A 15,664-nucleotide genomic window follows, 5' to 3' on the forward strand; every position below is an offset into this window, starting at 1 on the left:
ACAAGTGCTGACCACCCAAGCGCTGCAGAAAGTGAGCCACATCTCTCCCCATGCACCAGCCGCCAGTCTATTTAACCTTGAATGCCTTTTTGGGTCTCACGTGTCACTGGGTGGCGAGTGAGCTGCCCTTACTTCAGAAGAACGGCATGGGGTGGGGGTGGGGGGGCCTTAGGTGGTGTCCGCCTCACCTACTACTGCCAAAAGTGGTCATGGGGTTATTTTTAAACTTGGGGAGGAAGTATTTATTGTTCCTGGGCTGAGGAGAGCTAGGCAGCCTGTGGGATTCTTCTGGGGGAGCAGTGCTGTGTCCTTTCCACCATGGTGAGTATCGAGGGCCCCCGGAGGTAAGTGATGCTGGGCGGTGAGGTGAGGACACCACCTACAAGCAAAGGACGAAAGGGGAGGGGGAGAAAGGCAGCTTTCTGGGGCCCCAGACCCTGGTGGAAAAAGCACTACTCGCTGTGTGCACACAGAGGAACCCCAATCAATGCCCCGATAAGCCACAAATAACAGCAGCTCCCGGGTACTCGCAAAAACAAAATAAGAGAGTTGGCCTTTTTATGGCTTGTCTACTGACCTCTCGAGGAATCAATAATGCCCAGGGCTTGCAAAATGGGATTGAACACTTTTAAGGATCAAATTGTAATTCTTTTCTCTTGTTCAGGCATTTGGGGAAAAGAATCTTTTTTGTTTTCACCTTTTGAACTTGCAAATTTAAAACCTTTCTCCCTATATTTTTGGTTAGGTGTCCCCCTCCTGAAGCAGGAAGCCCCCAAATCAGGGTCAGTGTAGGACTGCGGTTAGGGGCACAGACTCTGGAGTCAGTCTGCCCAAGTTCAATACCAGCTCTGCCTTTCTGTGACTGTGTGACCTTGGGTACATGACCCAACCTCTCTGAGCTTCGGTTGCCTCCCCGTAAAATGGCGATGGTAATAATAGCATCCATTTGACAGAGCAGTTATGAGGATTAAATGCAATAACATATGCAGTGTTCAAGCGTTTGCTGTAACTCAAGTCAGAAGCGGGTGGGGAAATGTTAACTCGCTCTTCTCTGCTCTGTTTGCACGGTGCGAGGACAGAACATTTAGAGAGGAGATTTTGCTGCCATTTGGATCAAGAGAAAATTGAGGGGGACAGAGCAGTTGGGTTTTAACACCCTGAAAATGTGTCATTTCATCTCGCATTCCTCATGGTTTAGTAAGCCTGGCTCTTTTTCGCCTCCAATCAATTCTCCTTCTGTGCATTACTGAACTTTTTGTGAAATGCATCGAAACAAAAGCAGCTGGGTCCTGCTGGGGCTGATCCGAAAGCCTGGCCTCCATCCCCGGAGACAGACCTCTACCTCTGCTAGTTTGCAAAGGAGCTGCTGCAAGATCCACAGTCTTTTAGCATCCACCAGAACTGGGGTGCTTTTGAGAAACCTTATTCCATGTCCTTTTATCTTTCCAGCATCGCCATTTTGAGATGAGTGTGGGCACCATACCCCCATTTCACAGATACGTAGCTGAGGCTCACCCAGAGATGACACCTGACCTAGTCTTCTAATTCCCAGCCTCTGACTTTTTTTAATCGATGCTTTTTTACACCCTAGTCACCTAAGAAAGCCAAGAAGAGACCAGAGGGCGCCAATTCCAACGTGTTCTCCATGTTTGAACAGAGCCAGATCCAGGAATTTAAGGAGGTGGGTGCAGCTGTGGAATCATTCGCCTGGGTGGAGATTCTCACACGCTAGAAAGAGCCCTTCCCTCGTTCCATACTCCCTGCAAGGACCTCTCAGTTAGGTTGTCTTTATCTTCCCCCAAAACCCCAAATTCGGTCTGAATGTGTGTGTGAATGACTTAAAGAAATTAACTTTTGCTGCTCATCAAAGTAAAGCATGTGTCTTGTTGAAAATGTAGGAAAGAATTTCAGAAATGCACAAAGAATAAAAATGACCTGACTGGGCTTCCCTGGTGGCGCAGTGGTTGCCGATGCAGGCGACAAGCGTTCGTGCCCCGGTCCAGGAAGATCCCACATGCCGCGGAGCGGCTAGGCCCATGAGCCATGGCCGCTGAGCCTGTGCGTCCGGAGCCTGTGCTCCGCAATGGGAGAGGCCACAACAGTGAAAGGCCCGCGTACCACAAAAAAAAAAAAAAAAAAAAAAGACCTGACCTACAATTCTACTACCCAGAGATAATCAGTTAACATTTTGGTATTCACCCTTCCAGTGATTTTTGTTATACATTGGGTTGGCCAAAAGGTTCTTTCATTTTCTTCCATAAGATCTTATGGAAAAACACAAACGAACTTTTTGGCCAACCCAAAATATGTACACATTTGTTAAACGAAGCACACTAATCAGTACCTGCTGTTTTTCTTTGAGCAATTCGGCACCAACATTTTCCATAATTTATTTAAACTGCTTCCTATGGTTGGATGTTATACACAGAATGTTGTACTATTATAAATAACACATCTTTGCTTGTATCTCTGGTTATTTCCTTGGGGTAAATTCCTAAAAGCAGAACAGCTGGATCGAAGGAACTTTTTAAAAAAGGAACTAAAACCAAGTATAACCACTGGTCCAAGTTGCCCTCCAGCAATGCTGTGATCATTCTGACTCCCATCAGCACCAAGAGGAGAAAGTGCCTTTCCCGCCACATCTTCATCAACATAGGGCGTTAACGTCTCAGAAGTTATTTTTGTCAATCTGAGAGATGTCTGAGAGTATCTTAGATTTTAATTTTTACAGTCCTCAGTTGTTGGATGCTAGCCGGGTCTGAAACCCTATCACAGTCTATGCGCATGTGCCTTAGTAAGCAAACCTAAGTACCAATTAGGCAAAATTAAGCCACTGCCGCAGACTCAGAAGGATAAACTGAATTAATTTTCCAGCAGTCCTGATGGCTCACACTGAGTCATCCACATTCTCACCTGGCCCTTCAGAGGAAAATACGTTAAAGCTATGATGGAGAGGACACTGTTTTATATAAAAGGGGAAACTGTTTGGGGCTTCCAATGGGACATGAAGACTGGCCCGTGCTGTCCGCACCAACATTCAGATCACAGGAACGCCGTGGCCCATAAGCTGCCAGAGAAAGAGGAATTCCTGGGATGAAATATCATATCTGAACTTGAAATAGTCCCCTTCCATGGAGAAGACTACATCCTCCCTTCTCCCTCACTCTGTCCCAACCTCTGGAATGAGATCAGCTGCTGGGGGTATGACCTGGGGATGCAAATACTTTCAGGAACCAGTTGCTAAAAGAACTAAAAAAACACAGATATAATACATCATTTGTAAATTACCTGGGCGTTCACAAAGCTCTTAGAGTCTCTCTGGAGCCAGCTGGGAAAGATTACTGGCTCTGTTTTACAGATAATGCGGGCTTGCGAGCTGGCGGAGACAGACTCCAGTTTTTAACTTAGTTTTGTTTTTCAATAACAGCTTTATAAAGATATAATTCACGTACCATGTAGTCACCTTTTTAAACTGTACAATTCAGTGGTTATTTAATATAGTCACAGAATATTGCAACCATCATCACTGTCTAATTTTAGAACATTTTCATCGCCCCCAAAAGAAACCTCATACCCATTAGCAGTCACTCCCCATTTCTCCCGCCCCCCCAGCCCCTGACAACCACGGATCTATTTTCTGTCTCTATGGATTTGCCTGTTCTGGAAGCTTCATAGAAATGGAGTCATATACTATGTGGCCTTTTGTGTCTGGCTTCTTTCAGCATCATGTTTCAAGGTTCATCCATGTTGTAGCATGTGTCAGAATTTCCTTCTTTTTATTGCTGAATGATATTCCATCATGGGGAGAGACCACATTTTGTTTATTCACTCATCAGTTGATGGACATGTGGGTTGTTTCCAGTTTGGGGCTGTTGTGAATAGTGCTGCTGTGGACATTCACCTACAGGTGTCTGTGTGGACATATGTTCTCATTTCTCTTAGGAACACACCGAAGAGTAGAATTGCTGGGTCCTACAGTAACTCTAGGCCTAACATTTTGAGGAACTGCTAGACTGTTTCAGATCTTTGATTCTTGATCTAATGTCCTTCGATGTGCCTTGAAAACCCCAGAGTCCCACTGCCCCCAGCCCTTGGCATAACCTCTAGGGCTCCTCCCCCCAACTTCTCTCGGGCTGACCAGACAACCGCCTCCCTTTCACAGGCCTTCACCATCATGGACCAGAACAGGGATGGCTTCATAGACAAGAACGATCTGAGGGACACCTTTGCTGCTCTTGGTACGTCGCCCCACCAACACCTGCAGGAGGGTCTCCTTACCCCACTCCCGTGAGGGGCAGGAGGTGGGGCCATCAAAAAGGTCAAGAGCTTGTCATTTTCCAAAGAAACAGCTCAACCAAGATTTGTCTTCAAGGCAAATTTCAGAGGATAGGAAAGAAGTGTTTTAGTCTTTGAGTGTCTTCACATGTGTCTTATTTTTCTTTCAAATTAATTTTTGTGTGGATTTGAATGCAATGGCAGTTTACAATAGAAAACTTGGAAAACTCAGAAAAGTATAAAGAGGAAACAACGTTGGCCATTAGGCCACATTCCACTGTTAACATCTCAGCCTCTAAGTTTTTTTCTAGGCATCTCGTGTGTGTGTGTGTGTGTGTGTGTGTGTGTGCGCGCGTGTGTGCGTGCGCGCACGTGTGCGTGTGTGTGAGCATGCGTGCACGTGTGTGTTTAATAGCTGGAATCATTCTATTTTGGATTCAGCTTTTAAAATTTAACATCTCAGGAAGATGAGGATGAGTACATGGAGCTGTTTCAAAATATAAGTGTCCAACCTGCCACCACTAACCGCTCCTCGACTCCTAACCCCAGAACTCAGGGCCATGAACAGCTGTGCAGGTTGTGTAGTGAGCAATTATACAGAGTACTATTCATATTTGTAGCCACTGTAGACTTTTACCTTTAAAACATAAACTATCTTAAGAAGGGGCAGCTTTTTCTAACTTACACAAAGGTACTTACTATACGGCCTGTGGCAGTGGCTAGAGCAGGTACATCAGAATCTCCAAGGCTGTATGGGTTATAGCAGGTATAATTTGAAAAAGTTCCCTCAGGTAATTCTGATGTCTCTCCCACCTCCAAGTAACAAGGGCTAATTTATAATACAAGCATTTCCCATTGAGTAAAATATTAAAACATCTGTATAAATTGTTCCAGGTTCTGAAGGCACTATTTTAAAAAGTAACTAAACCCTCTTTGGGTTGTTTCCAGTTGTCTGACTTTTATAAATAACACTTTTGAGAACATCTTCTCACGTGAATCTTTGGCCCCATCCACTCCGTCTCTGATTATTTCTAGACAAGATTCCTTGAAGTAGGATTACAAGGGCAAATGCCAGTGTCCTGACAGCTGTTTCTGTCCCAGCTTGGAGTTACTAAGTGTGTGTCTCCTGCCCTAGGGCGTGTGAATGTGAAAAATGAGGAAATTGATGAAATGCTCAAGGAGGCTCCAGGTCCAATTAACTTTACTGTGTTCCTACAGATGTTTGGGGAGAAACTTAAGGGTAAGTTCATGTGTATATCTGTGCATCTATGTGTGTATATGTATATCTGTGTATATGTGTCTCTGTGCATCTGTGTATGTCTGTCTGTCTTTATGTGTCTTCATCTTTGGGCATCAATTAAAGCACTGGGAGAACATGTTGGGGTTGGCACATGAAGGCAGAGTAACGTCAGGGGGAAGAAAAAACAATAAAAACAGAAGTTAACAGTGCTCCAAGGCTTACCCTGATCCAGACCTCATGCTAAGCACTTTAAACACATTATATGCATCACCTTATTTAATAGCATCTAGGAGATAGTTTCTATTCTTATCCCAGTCTACAGATGGGGAACTGAAGCTCAGAGACGGACAGTCTCTTGCCTGCAGCCACACAGCTACCAAATGCTGGAGTCAGAATTTGAATCCGAGTCTTTCTAAGCCTAGATCCATGCTTGACCTTGGGCTTCCTCAGAAATAACTGGATTCTCAGGACTTCCCTGGTGGCGCAGTGGTTAAGAACCCGCCTGCCAATGCAGGGGACACAGGTTTGATCCCTTGTCCAAGAAGATCCCACATGCTGTGGAGCAACTAAGCACATGTGCCACAACTGCTGAGCCTGCACTCTAGAGCCCGCAAGCCACAACTACTGAGCCTGTGCTCTGCAACAAGAGAAGCCACCACAATGAGAAGCCTGTGCACCGCAACAAAGAGTAGCCCCTGCTCGACACAACTATAGAAAGCCTGCTCACGGCAACGAAGACCCAACACAACCAAAAAGAAACAAAGAAAGAAAGAAAGAACTGGATTCTCAGCCCACTCTTTCAAAACGCCAAGGCTCAGTGCTCAGGAGGCAACAGGACCTCTCCTCCTTACCAGAGTTTCCCAGCCACCCATGGCACATTTTAACTCTGTTTTCTGTTTCAGGGGCAGACCCCGAGGAGACCATTCTCAACGCGTTCAAAGTGTTTGACCCTGAAGGCAAAGGGGTGCTCAGGGCTGATTAGTGAGTGGGATCTGTGGGGGAAGACCTGGGGTTCCTTGCTTCTCCCCCCAGCCCTCTCCACACAGCCGGCTGCAATACCTGCTTTTCTCTCTCTGCAGCATACAGGAGATGCTGACCACGCAGGCGGAGAGGTTTTCCAAGGAGGAGGTAACAGGGCCCTTCGGACACTCTCTGCACCCCAGCTCCTGGCCTCACCCTTCTGGGGACTCCCTCTCCAGACTCTCTTATATAAAACACCCCTGACCCCACACTGAGAGAGAATCTGCTCTTGTTTACTAAGCCCTTATCTCATTTCACTCTGTCAATCACCCTGTGAGGTAGGGACTAGTATTATCGTCATTTTACAGATGGGGAAACTGAGGCTCAGGGAAGCAAAGTCACTTTGCTTTGACTGAAAGGACAACACTAATGAGAAATGCCAGGGCCTGGATTCAAACCTGGGTCTGTCTGACTCCAGGTTCTGTCTTCCTCATAATGCATGGATACCTGGTGAGAGTATTAATTTCCTGATGAAGCGAAGGTGGCATGCAGGGTCACCACATACAGTCGTGTAGGTTATACACTGAACAATCCTCCTGGATGCCCTTAATGATATATACTGCAGAGTATTTATTTGTTGCAATAGTTTTCCAGCAGATGGCAGTAAAGTGTCTTATTATAATTTTTTAGAAATCAGAATATATGACTTTTTCTGGCAGGTGGCAGTAATGTGCCTGGAAGAAGGGGCACTATTGCTAATTCACCGAAGGCCCTGTATAAACAAGCAACTGCCTTGTCAACGTTACTAATGAACCTTAATGAGTCTATTTAAAATAGTCCCGGGCTTCCCTGGTGGCGCGGTGGTTGAGAGTCCACCTGCCAATGCAGGGGACACGGGTTCGTGCCCCGGTCCGGGAAGATCCCACATGCCGTGGAGCGGCTGGGCCCGTGAGCCATGGCCGCTGAGCCTGCACACCCGGAGCCTGTGCTCCGCAACGGGAGAGGCCACAACAGTGAGAGGCCCGCGTACTGCAAAAAAATTAAAAATAAAATAAATAAAATAAAATAGTCCCTTTTAGCCTCTCTGGCCTGATTCCATAAAGTTTCACATTTTACTAAAAATTTTATTTGGATCTCCCCCTCAAAACTCAAGCAGTTGAAAGAGTCTGCCTTTCAACGCTCACCAGGCTTTGGGACTTTGGACAAGCTCCTTAACCTCACTGTGCCTCAATTTCCTCATCTGTAAAGTGGGGACAATAATAGAATCTACTTCATAGTACACTGTGAGGATTAAATGAGTTCACATGTATAAAGTGCTGATATGTGATAAAGGCAATATAAATGTTATCTATTATTAACCCCAAATTAAAAAAAACATAACTAGCCAATACTTTTTAAATGTAGAAATTGCACATTCTAAAAAATTTAATTTCTAGTTTCCCTCAAAGAGTCTGTCCTCCTTGCCCATGTGGACACATTAACTGGCCCTGAGCAGTTGTGACCTCTGTAGATGGACTAGTCTCCATTTAGCCACAGTCCCCACCAGGCCCACCTTGCTCCCCTACATAACCTGCCTGCCCCTTTGCACACTTGAGTTTGCGATCCCTTCTTTCCCCATCGCAGGTTGGTTCCCGGGAACATCCCTGCAGGATGGCCCTTGGGGTTGGCACCTGTGGAAGAGCTACAAAGGGCAAGGAAGCAGGAGGGCACGGAGGGATATGTCCAACGCAACCCATGTCCTCCAGGCCCCCAGCTGCCTCTCCACTCGGGCCGCCCTGCACACAGCCCTCCCCCCTCCACTGCCCCTCCCCATGTCCTCAGCATGTCTTGCTGGTTCGTTGCAGATCGACCAGATGTTTGCCGCCTTCCCCCCTGATGTGACTGGCAACTTGGACTATAAGAACCTGGTGCACATCATCACCCATGGAGAAGAGAAGGACTAAGGGAGGGGACTGCCTTTGGGTGGGTGGATGGGGGGGCGTCCCTGCCCTCTTCTCACCTTGCCCAGTAATGCCACCACCCCTGCCCCTGGCCTGTTGGCTGTGTGGCCGCCTCATTTATCTACCTCCATCTTCTTCACAGCCTGGGTGCCTTAGAGATACCATGTGGCCACACAGCCAGCAGACGGAAATCCATCCAGAGGCCATGTTCAAATAAACAGGAGGTTGTGTATTTGTTTATAGTGTGTCCTTGAGTATGGAAGACCCTTTGCTAGTTCCCATGAAGGTGGTGTATGAGCTAGTGATGGCCCTGCTGTCATTATTATTGAATCTTAGTGACTCTGTAAGATAGACCTTCAGGGACTTCCCTGGTAGTCCAGTGGTTAAGATTCCACGCTTCCACTGCAGGGCCACGGGTTCCATCCTTGGTCGGGGAACTAAGATCCCGCAGGCTGCACAGCGTGGCCAGGAAAAAAAAAATAGACCTTCACAGCCACTCAGGACTATTTCTATGAAAGTCCACATTTTACTGGAATGCTAACCAGAGGACCACAAACCTTTCTTTCAAAGAGTTCGAGCACTGGTAGAGCCTAGCTTCCCCGGTGTACTTTCCTTTAAGATGCCACTGGAATGCTTCTCCCATAGATGTGTTTAGGCCCCGGGATAAGTTAAGAAGAAGAGGCCTCACATGCACACTGCCAAAAAATCACATCCATTAACTGTAAGAGGTTAATTTCTAATTTCATATAAAGTAGAAGTTGTCTGTATTTCTCTCCTGGCAAATTAGGGGAGGGACACAGACATACATAGATAATGACTTCTGACCCTGCCTGGGGTCTAGGAACTAGGCCTAGGTGTGAGTTGACTCTTGATTATGAGTGATCAAAATCATTGTTGAAACACTGAGGTCTGTTTTGGCTGCAAGAATCCCAACTTAGGAGACAAATGAGTTCACATAACTGAGAAGTCTGAGGGCTTCAGGCACAGCTGCATCCAGGAGCTCAAACAGTACCAACAGAACCTGAGGAGGCCTCTCCACTGCTCTGCTTTCTTTCATGTTGCTCTGCTCCCAGTGGTGACAGAATGGTCACCAGCAGTTCTTAGCTCTTGTCTATCCCCACAGCAATCCTAGTGGAAAGAAGGCACCTCCCTCTCTCCCAGCTCCACACAAATCCCAGAACAGGGCCTATGGGATACCTGAACTAACCCCGAAACAGGTGTAGTGCTCTGACTGGCAAACTTGGTCACACAATTAACTCTTGTGTTGGGGTTGAAACCAGCCCCTTCCAAACCACATGGCCTGAGGATGGGAGGGGCCGTTCCCGAAAGGAAAATCCAAATGTCTTTTAGGAAGAAAGGGGAGTGGATGCCGGGCACTCTAAGTTTTCAAGAGAACACCAAGAACCCAGGACACAGCCAAAGCGAATGATGTGATGGAAACAAAGGGCTGAAACTGGGAGTGGGAGTGGCAGCTGGGGTCGACCAGGGGCTATGAGGGGGTCCAGGTGGTTGAAGGAGTCAGAACTGGAGCGAGTCTTCAAGGTTCAAGAACAACACCAGAGCCCCCAGAGGAGGAGCTCAGGGTCAGCTCCAATGACATCACTTGCTGGGAAGGGGGGTCCCTTTCAAAGCCAACAGCAAGCTGGGAAGGCAGGGACTCAGGGGCCCCCCGCGCCATGATGACCCATCATGATCCAAACCCTACAACAACCCATATCCCCCACGTCCGGAACCTGTGACCTGGGGCTCCTACAGAGACACGGCCAGGCCCCAGCCCAGAGCGCTCGAGTGGAGTTTGTGTTTCTGGGCAAGACACTCTGGACACAGCTCCACAGTGACACACTCATCCACCACACACACACACACACACACACACACACACACACACACACACACACACACACAGAGCCTCCAAGGCTCCTGGTTCCCACCTGTGAGCGTCTGCCGCACCCCACCTGTGAGCGTCTGCCGCACCCCATGTGGTTCCAGGACATGAAATCAGTATTTTGGCTCCCAGCTGTGGTGACCTCACACCACTCTTGTCCCCTTTCTGGCTTTGGAACTCGACCCTCCTGCTCCTCTACCCCATCCTGGGGTGGCTCCAGCACCCCAGTCTCTTAGTAATGAATGTGAAGAGGCACCGGGGTTACGGAACAAAACATTTACTCTCTCTGGTTATGGTACAAACGTGGCCATGTCCACCTCAGACTGTTAACTTCTTCTTGGGCCTCAGATCGTCCCCCTTTTCAGGCACGCTGTCCATGTGTAAATCCCTGTTTCTAAACTCTCTTGCGGTGTAGTGGCTGAGCACCATTTGCCGAAGGCTGCTGTGGTCCAGGGGTTGGTCCACTGTGCCAAAGATGGGACTAGTGTGAGGAGTTTGGAAATCAAACCCAGCACAGCAGGGGGTGGGCTTCCTTCCCAGGGACAGTGCCTCTCTGCCCTGTTCAAGGATATCCAAGCCTGGTTTGGTGTCCCTCCATAGTGCTGGGGGTTGGAGTGTAAAAATTCTCAAAGTCCAGGGAGGGGGAGGACAGGCAGAGATGTACTGCTCAGGGATGGCCAGACAATAACTGTTTTTTTCTCCAAGATGAGGATGTAAAAATGAGTTTGGTTTAGTATCAAGGAGATAGGGTCACCACGTGCCGTTGCTCAGGATGTAGATTGCACAAAGACACCTGTTTCTACAGGGCTGAAATCCAGCCCCCCACTTGATTGCCAAGCCATGTCTACCCATCAGGGGCTCCTTTTCCTAATTAATCTGCCCAGAGGGGCTTGCCTCTTCTAATTCACACATACAAGCCATAGAGGCTAGTGGGCTAAGAGAACCTAATGTTTATCAACATTCCCTTGAACGGAAATAAGACAACATCTGTACATTCCTGACCTTGTGAGGACAGTGTTCTCAACAGCTATGCCCTGCCACCCTCCTCCTTTAAGCACTCAAAGGGCCAAGGGAAGCTGTGCTAAGGTGGCTGACGTCAGCCCCAGTTTTCACTCCTGCTAAGTCTCAGGTGCCTTGAATAAATCAAACAGGAGGTGTGTGTACACCTGTGCACCTGTGCACCAGCGCCTGTTGGCCATCCCCTCCCTCCATCCTTGGCACACCTGCACAATTGAAACGTTGCTCACAGAAGAGGGGCAGCTTTTAAAAATACCAATTTTTTTCCTCTGATTACTCAAGTCATGCAAGGTCATTTTAAAGAAAATTCTAAGCAATACAGAATTAACTTAGAAATGCAAAGTTCTCTGCAAACCACCACCCAGAAATACCCACTGTAAGTCAGCAGTATACATCCTCTTCGCTTTTATATGTATCATCAAGATAACTTCCTCCTTCCCTTCCTCCGCCTCCTCCTCCTCCTCCTTCCTTCTCTCTCTCTCCCCCTCCCTTTATTATAAATCAGGTTGTGAAGGGCTGTCCTGTACACTGCACGATTTTTAGCAGCATCCCTGGCCACTAGATGCCATATATACATGTCAGTTCATGTCAGCCCACTGCATTCTTTTTAGTGGCTGCATAGTATTCCATGGCATGCATGGGTGAACTGTAACTTATTTAACCAATCTCTAATGGGTGAGCATTTCAGTCATTTCCAGTTCAATCACCCTCCTACTTCCATCTTTAACCCTCGAATAAGTTTTTCTTTGAAGGACCAATCCCCACAAGTGAGATTACAGACTCAACATGTGTATCTGAAACCCTAGGTAATCATTAGTCAACCCCATTTCACCTGTAACCTGCCTTCACTAAGCAAGGTCGTTTTAATTATTGCTACAAAAGACTTGCTTGTCCTCCAAGCAGCATTTAGCCTAAACAATGTGTTTGCCTGAGCTGTTTTCCAGGAGCTTGGATTCAGCTATGTCTAGTTCTAGGTGAGCTGGTTAACACTGGAAGGAACCACCAATCCTTTAACTGGGCACGTGCGAGTGTCACTGGATGACCTCTTGAACGTGCAGAGGCCCACAGCTTAGTTACGCCAGCACAGAACCCCAATTACCGCACTGTTTTCCAATTGCCTTTCCTCACACTCCCCACACCTCGGACCACCCTGCTTCTTTATTCTTTATCCCATAAATACCCGAGCCCCTTGCTTTCAGGGAGGTGGATTTTGGACGTTTGTTCTCCCATCTCATCTCCTCGCTTTGCTGCCTTGTGAATAACGCCCCCTCTCAGCTGCAACCCTCCACTCTCAGCGTTTGGCTTGCTGCATATCGCAAAAACCGAACCTGGCTCAGTAACATAACCATTTCTCAGGCTTCCCGAACGTGTTGCCAAACTGCCCTCCAAAAACTATGTGGGGCCGATTATATCCCCACCTTCGGAGAGAAGGGCAGACCCCCACGAGGGGGAGTATCATGAGCTTCAGCCTCCAAAAGCAAAGATCAATGTGCAGGCGCCCGCAGGGCCACAGTTCAGCTCTGGCGTGAACCATCTCCGGCGCTTCAACCACGGGGTTGGGGGATGTGGATGGGGCTGAGGAAAGGAGGTCACAGATGGAGGAGCGAGTCTCAAAAGCATAGGGTGAAGGTGGGAGCCGGGATCAGGGAATCTCCTGTGCCCATAACTTGACAACCTGGAAATGGTACACATTTTAAAGTTCATCAAATGGTCACAAAGTTGTTGCAATTTTTTTTAAAGTACCCAGGATAACTAAACTTCAGAATCTGTGGCTGAGTCATTGAGCAGTAGAAAGAGAATTCCGGGAAGAAAGAACTCACCTCCATCCAACCTGTCACTAAAGGGGTCAGCCCCGAGCACGGGGGGGATGACCTTGATGGGTTCTGCAGGCTTGAGGAGGGCAGAGCCACCCCAGAAGGGGTTGATGAAGGGTGGTGGGACGTCCATCTCCGCCACTTCCATTTCCATGATCCGCTTGTAGGATTCTAACAGCAGCAGGTCGTTGGTCTTCTTTTCAATGATGGCTGGAAAAAAATAAACAGAACCAAGAGGGCTGCTGGGAGACCGGAGTCCCGGGGCGGTGGGGGCGGGGGGGGGGGGAAACTAGAGGTTGCGTCCCCTGCTGGAGATGAATGGTAGCAACAGGAAGTGGAGCACGTCATGAGCTCCTATAAAGACGAGGCTTTCTCTTGGGTTACATCACACGTTCCCTAGAGGGCACAATTTGGTTCTTGAGAAGCAAAAATAATCTGACTCTTTAATATATAAAGTACAGATATACATACAAGACGTAAACAGTTATATGGTATATGAACTGTATTAAAATTCCACAAGGCGGAGCAGTTGGGAAAAGAATGTCTAAAAAGGCTCCTTAGGGCTTCCCTGGTGGCACAGTGGTTGAGAATCCTCCTGCCAAGGCAGGGGACACGGGTTCGAGCCCTGGTCCGGGAAGATCCCACATCCCGCAGATCAACTAAGTCCATACGGCACAACTACTGAGCCTGAACTCTAGAGCCCGCGAGCCACAACTACTGAGCCCACACACTGCAACTACTGACACCCGCACACCTAGAGCCAGTGCTCTGCAACAGGAGAAGCCACAGAAATGAGAAGCCCACGCACTACAACGAAGAGTAGCCCCTGTTCTCCGCAACTAGAGAGAGCCCGCGTGCAGCAACAAAGACCCAACACAGCCAAAAATAAATAAATAAAATTTTTTAAAAAAAATTTTTAATTAAATAAAAATATAAAAAGGCTCCTTAGGGGACAATAATGAAAAGAAGATTGAGGAACACTGGGTTACACTAAAAATTGGGAGCCCTGGGCAAGCTCTGCCTTAAACTATGGTTTTTTCCTCAGTGCTGTCTCTGAGTTTGAGGGAGCTGCCCTTCCCACCGTGTTTCATAGCCTCATGGAGTCACCAGAATAATTCATTCATTCATTTATTCATTCATTCCACAAATTATTATTGGATGCCTATCATGCCAGGCATGGTGCTACAATGCATGGAAGAAAAACAAAATGACGATAAACAATAACAGAGATGCAGTCCCTGTCCTGATGAAGCTCATAAGCTTCAGTATGAATGGGGGGACGGAGAGAAAGGCAAGTTCAGCAAATAAATACACATATCCCTCACTATCCAGATGCCTATTATCTGAATTCAGTAACTACTGGATCTGGATAATTTTTTTGAAAAAAACTCACACAACCCATACTGTTTCTATTCTCTCTGAAAGTCAGGAACCAAAAAGATTTGCATCTGAACCTTGCTATTGGATCTCAAGAACCTCATAGATTCAGATAATGAGAATGACCTGTACATAGAGACAAACTGGGTGAGTATTAAATAATAGGACTGTTGTAAGAGTGAATAATAGTGGGTAGGGGAGGACCAGCTTCATATGGGGCAGCAGAGGGAGGCCTTGCTGGAGGCAGGGCATTTAAACTGAGATCTGAGAATGAGGAGGAACTGGGCATGGGATGAGTATCCCAGGAACAGCCCATGCAAAGGCCCTGTGGCAGGGATGAGTTGGGGGAGGGATTTGAAAATACAGAGAGGAGGGGCTTCCCTGGTGGTGCAGTGGTTGAGTCCGCCTGCCGATGCAGGGGACACGGGTTCGTGCCCCGGTCTGGGAGGATCCCACATGCCGCGGAGCAGCTGGGCCTGTGAGCCATGGCCGCTGAGCCTGTGCATCCGGAGCCTGTGCTCCGCAACGGGAGACGCCACAACAGTGAGAGGCCCGCATACCGCAAAAAAAAAAAAAAAAAAAGAAAATACAGAGAGGAGAGCACTGTGGCTGAATGTGGTGAGAAAGGAGGGAGAGCAGGACAAGAGATGATGAAAAATGTAAGTAGGGGCCAGGCTATAAAGAACCTGATAGGCTGTGGGTAAGAAAGAGTTAATGCAGCAAAGCCTGACTGCTCGTAGAAAGGGCTGCTTACCAGATTGGCCCTTGGATAGCATCAGGGAATTTGAATTTCAGGAAGGTCCCCACTACCATTAACTGTTAAAAGAGTGGCTCATCATGCTTAAACTGTGGTATAAAAAATGTGATTTATGCTGACTGAATACTCACTATTCTTTCTGGGAGTCTGGAATTTGGGTATGTGTCATGCTGGAGGTGCCTATATGATGAGCCCCCAATCCAAACCCTGGGCAATGAGAATCCAGTGAGCTTCTCTGGTTGACAACATTTCACTTGTGTTGTCACAACCCATTGCTGGAGGAATTAAGCTCATTCTGTGTGAACCCACTGGAAGAGGAACCTTGGAAGCTTGCTCCTGGTTTCCTCCAGACTTCACCCCAAGCCCCTTTTTCCTTTGCTGATTTTGCTTTGTATCCTT

The 15,664-nt window shown here is 47.5% G+C and overlaps 2 protein-coding genes across 2 annotated transcripts in view; one reads left to right on the plus strand and one right to left on the minus strand.

The window, feature by feature from the left end:
* Window positions 1–201: 201 nt before the first annotated feature.
* On the plus strand, window positions 202–8,647 carry MYL2 (myosin light chain 2). Its single transcript, XM_060120911.1, has 7 exons — window positions 202–321; window positions 1,592–1,681; window positions 4,163–4,238; window positions 5,411–5,515; window positions 6,418–6,496; window positions 6,595–6,643; window positions 8,320–8,647. The coding sequence occupies exons 1-7, from the start codon at window positions 319–321 to the stop codon at window positions 8,416–8,418; spliced, it is 501 nt and encodes a 166-aa protein (XP_059976894.1). The 5' UTR covers window positions 202–318; the 3' UTR covers window positions 8,419–8,647.
* A 1,971-nt stretch (window positions 8,648–10,618) lies between these two features.
* The window catches only part of CCDC63 (coiled-coil domain containing 63), a 33,570-nt gene continuing 28,524 nt past the window's right edge, over window positions 10,619–15,664 (minus strand). The window contains 2 exon segments of the mRNA XM_060121440.1: window positions 10,619–10,764; window positions 13,138–13,341. Coding sequence (XP_059977423.1) covers window positions 10,619–10,764; window positions 13,138–13,341 — 350 coding nt within the window.

The sequence above is a fragment of the Lagenorhynchus albirostris genome, chromosome 14 (assembly GCF_949774975.1).
Source record: "Lagenorhynchus albirostris chromosome 14, mLagAlb1.1, whole genome shotgun sequence".
Lineage (NCBI taxonomy): Eukaryota > Metazoa > Chordata > Mammalia > Artiodactyla > Delphinidae > Lagenorhynchus > Lagenorhynchus albirostris.

Excerpts from the sequence above, each read along its gene's own strand:
- MYL2 (XM_060120911.1), top strand. Across the intron at positions 5,516-6,417 it reads GTTTGGGGAGAAACTTAAGG|GGGCAGACCCCGAGGAGACC; the intron begins GTAAGTTCATGT and ends TTTCTGTTTCAG. Across the intron at positions 6,497-6,594 it reads GGGGTGCTCAGGGCTGATTA|CATACAGGAGATGCTGACCA; the intron begins GTGAGTGGGATC and ends CTCTCTCTGCAG.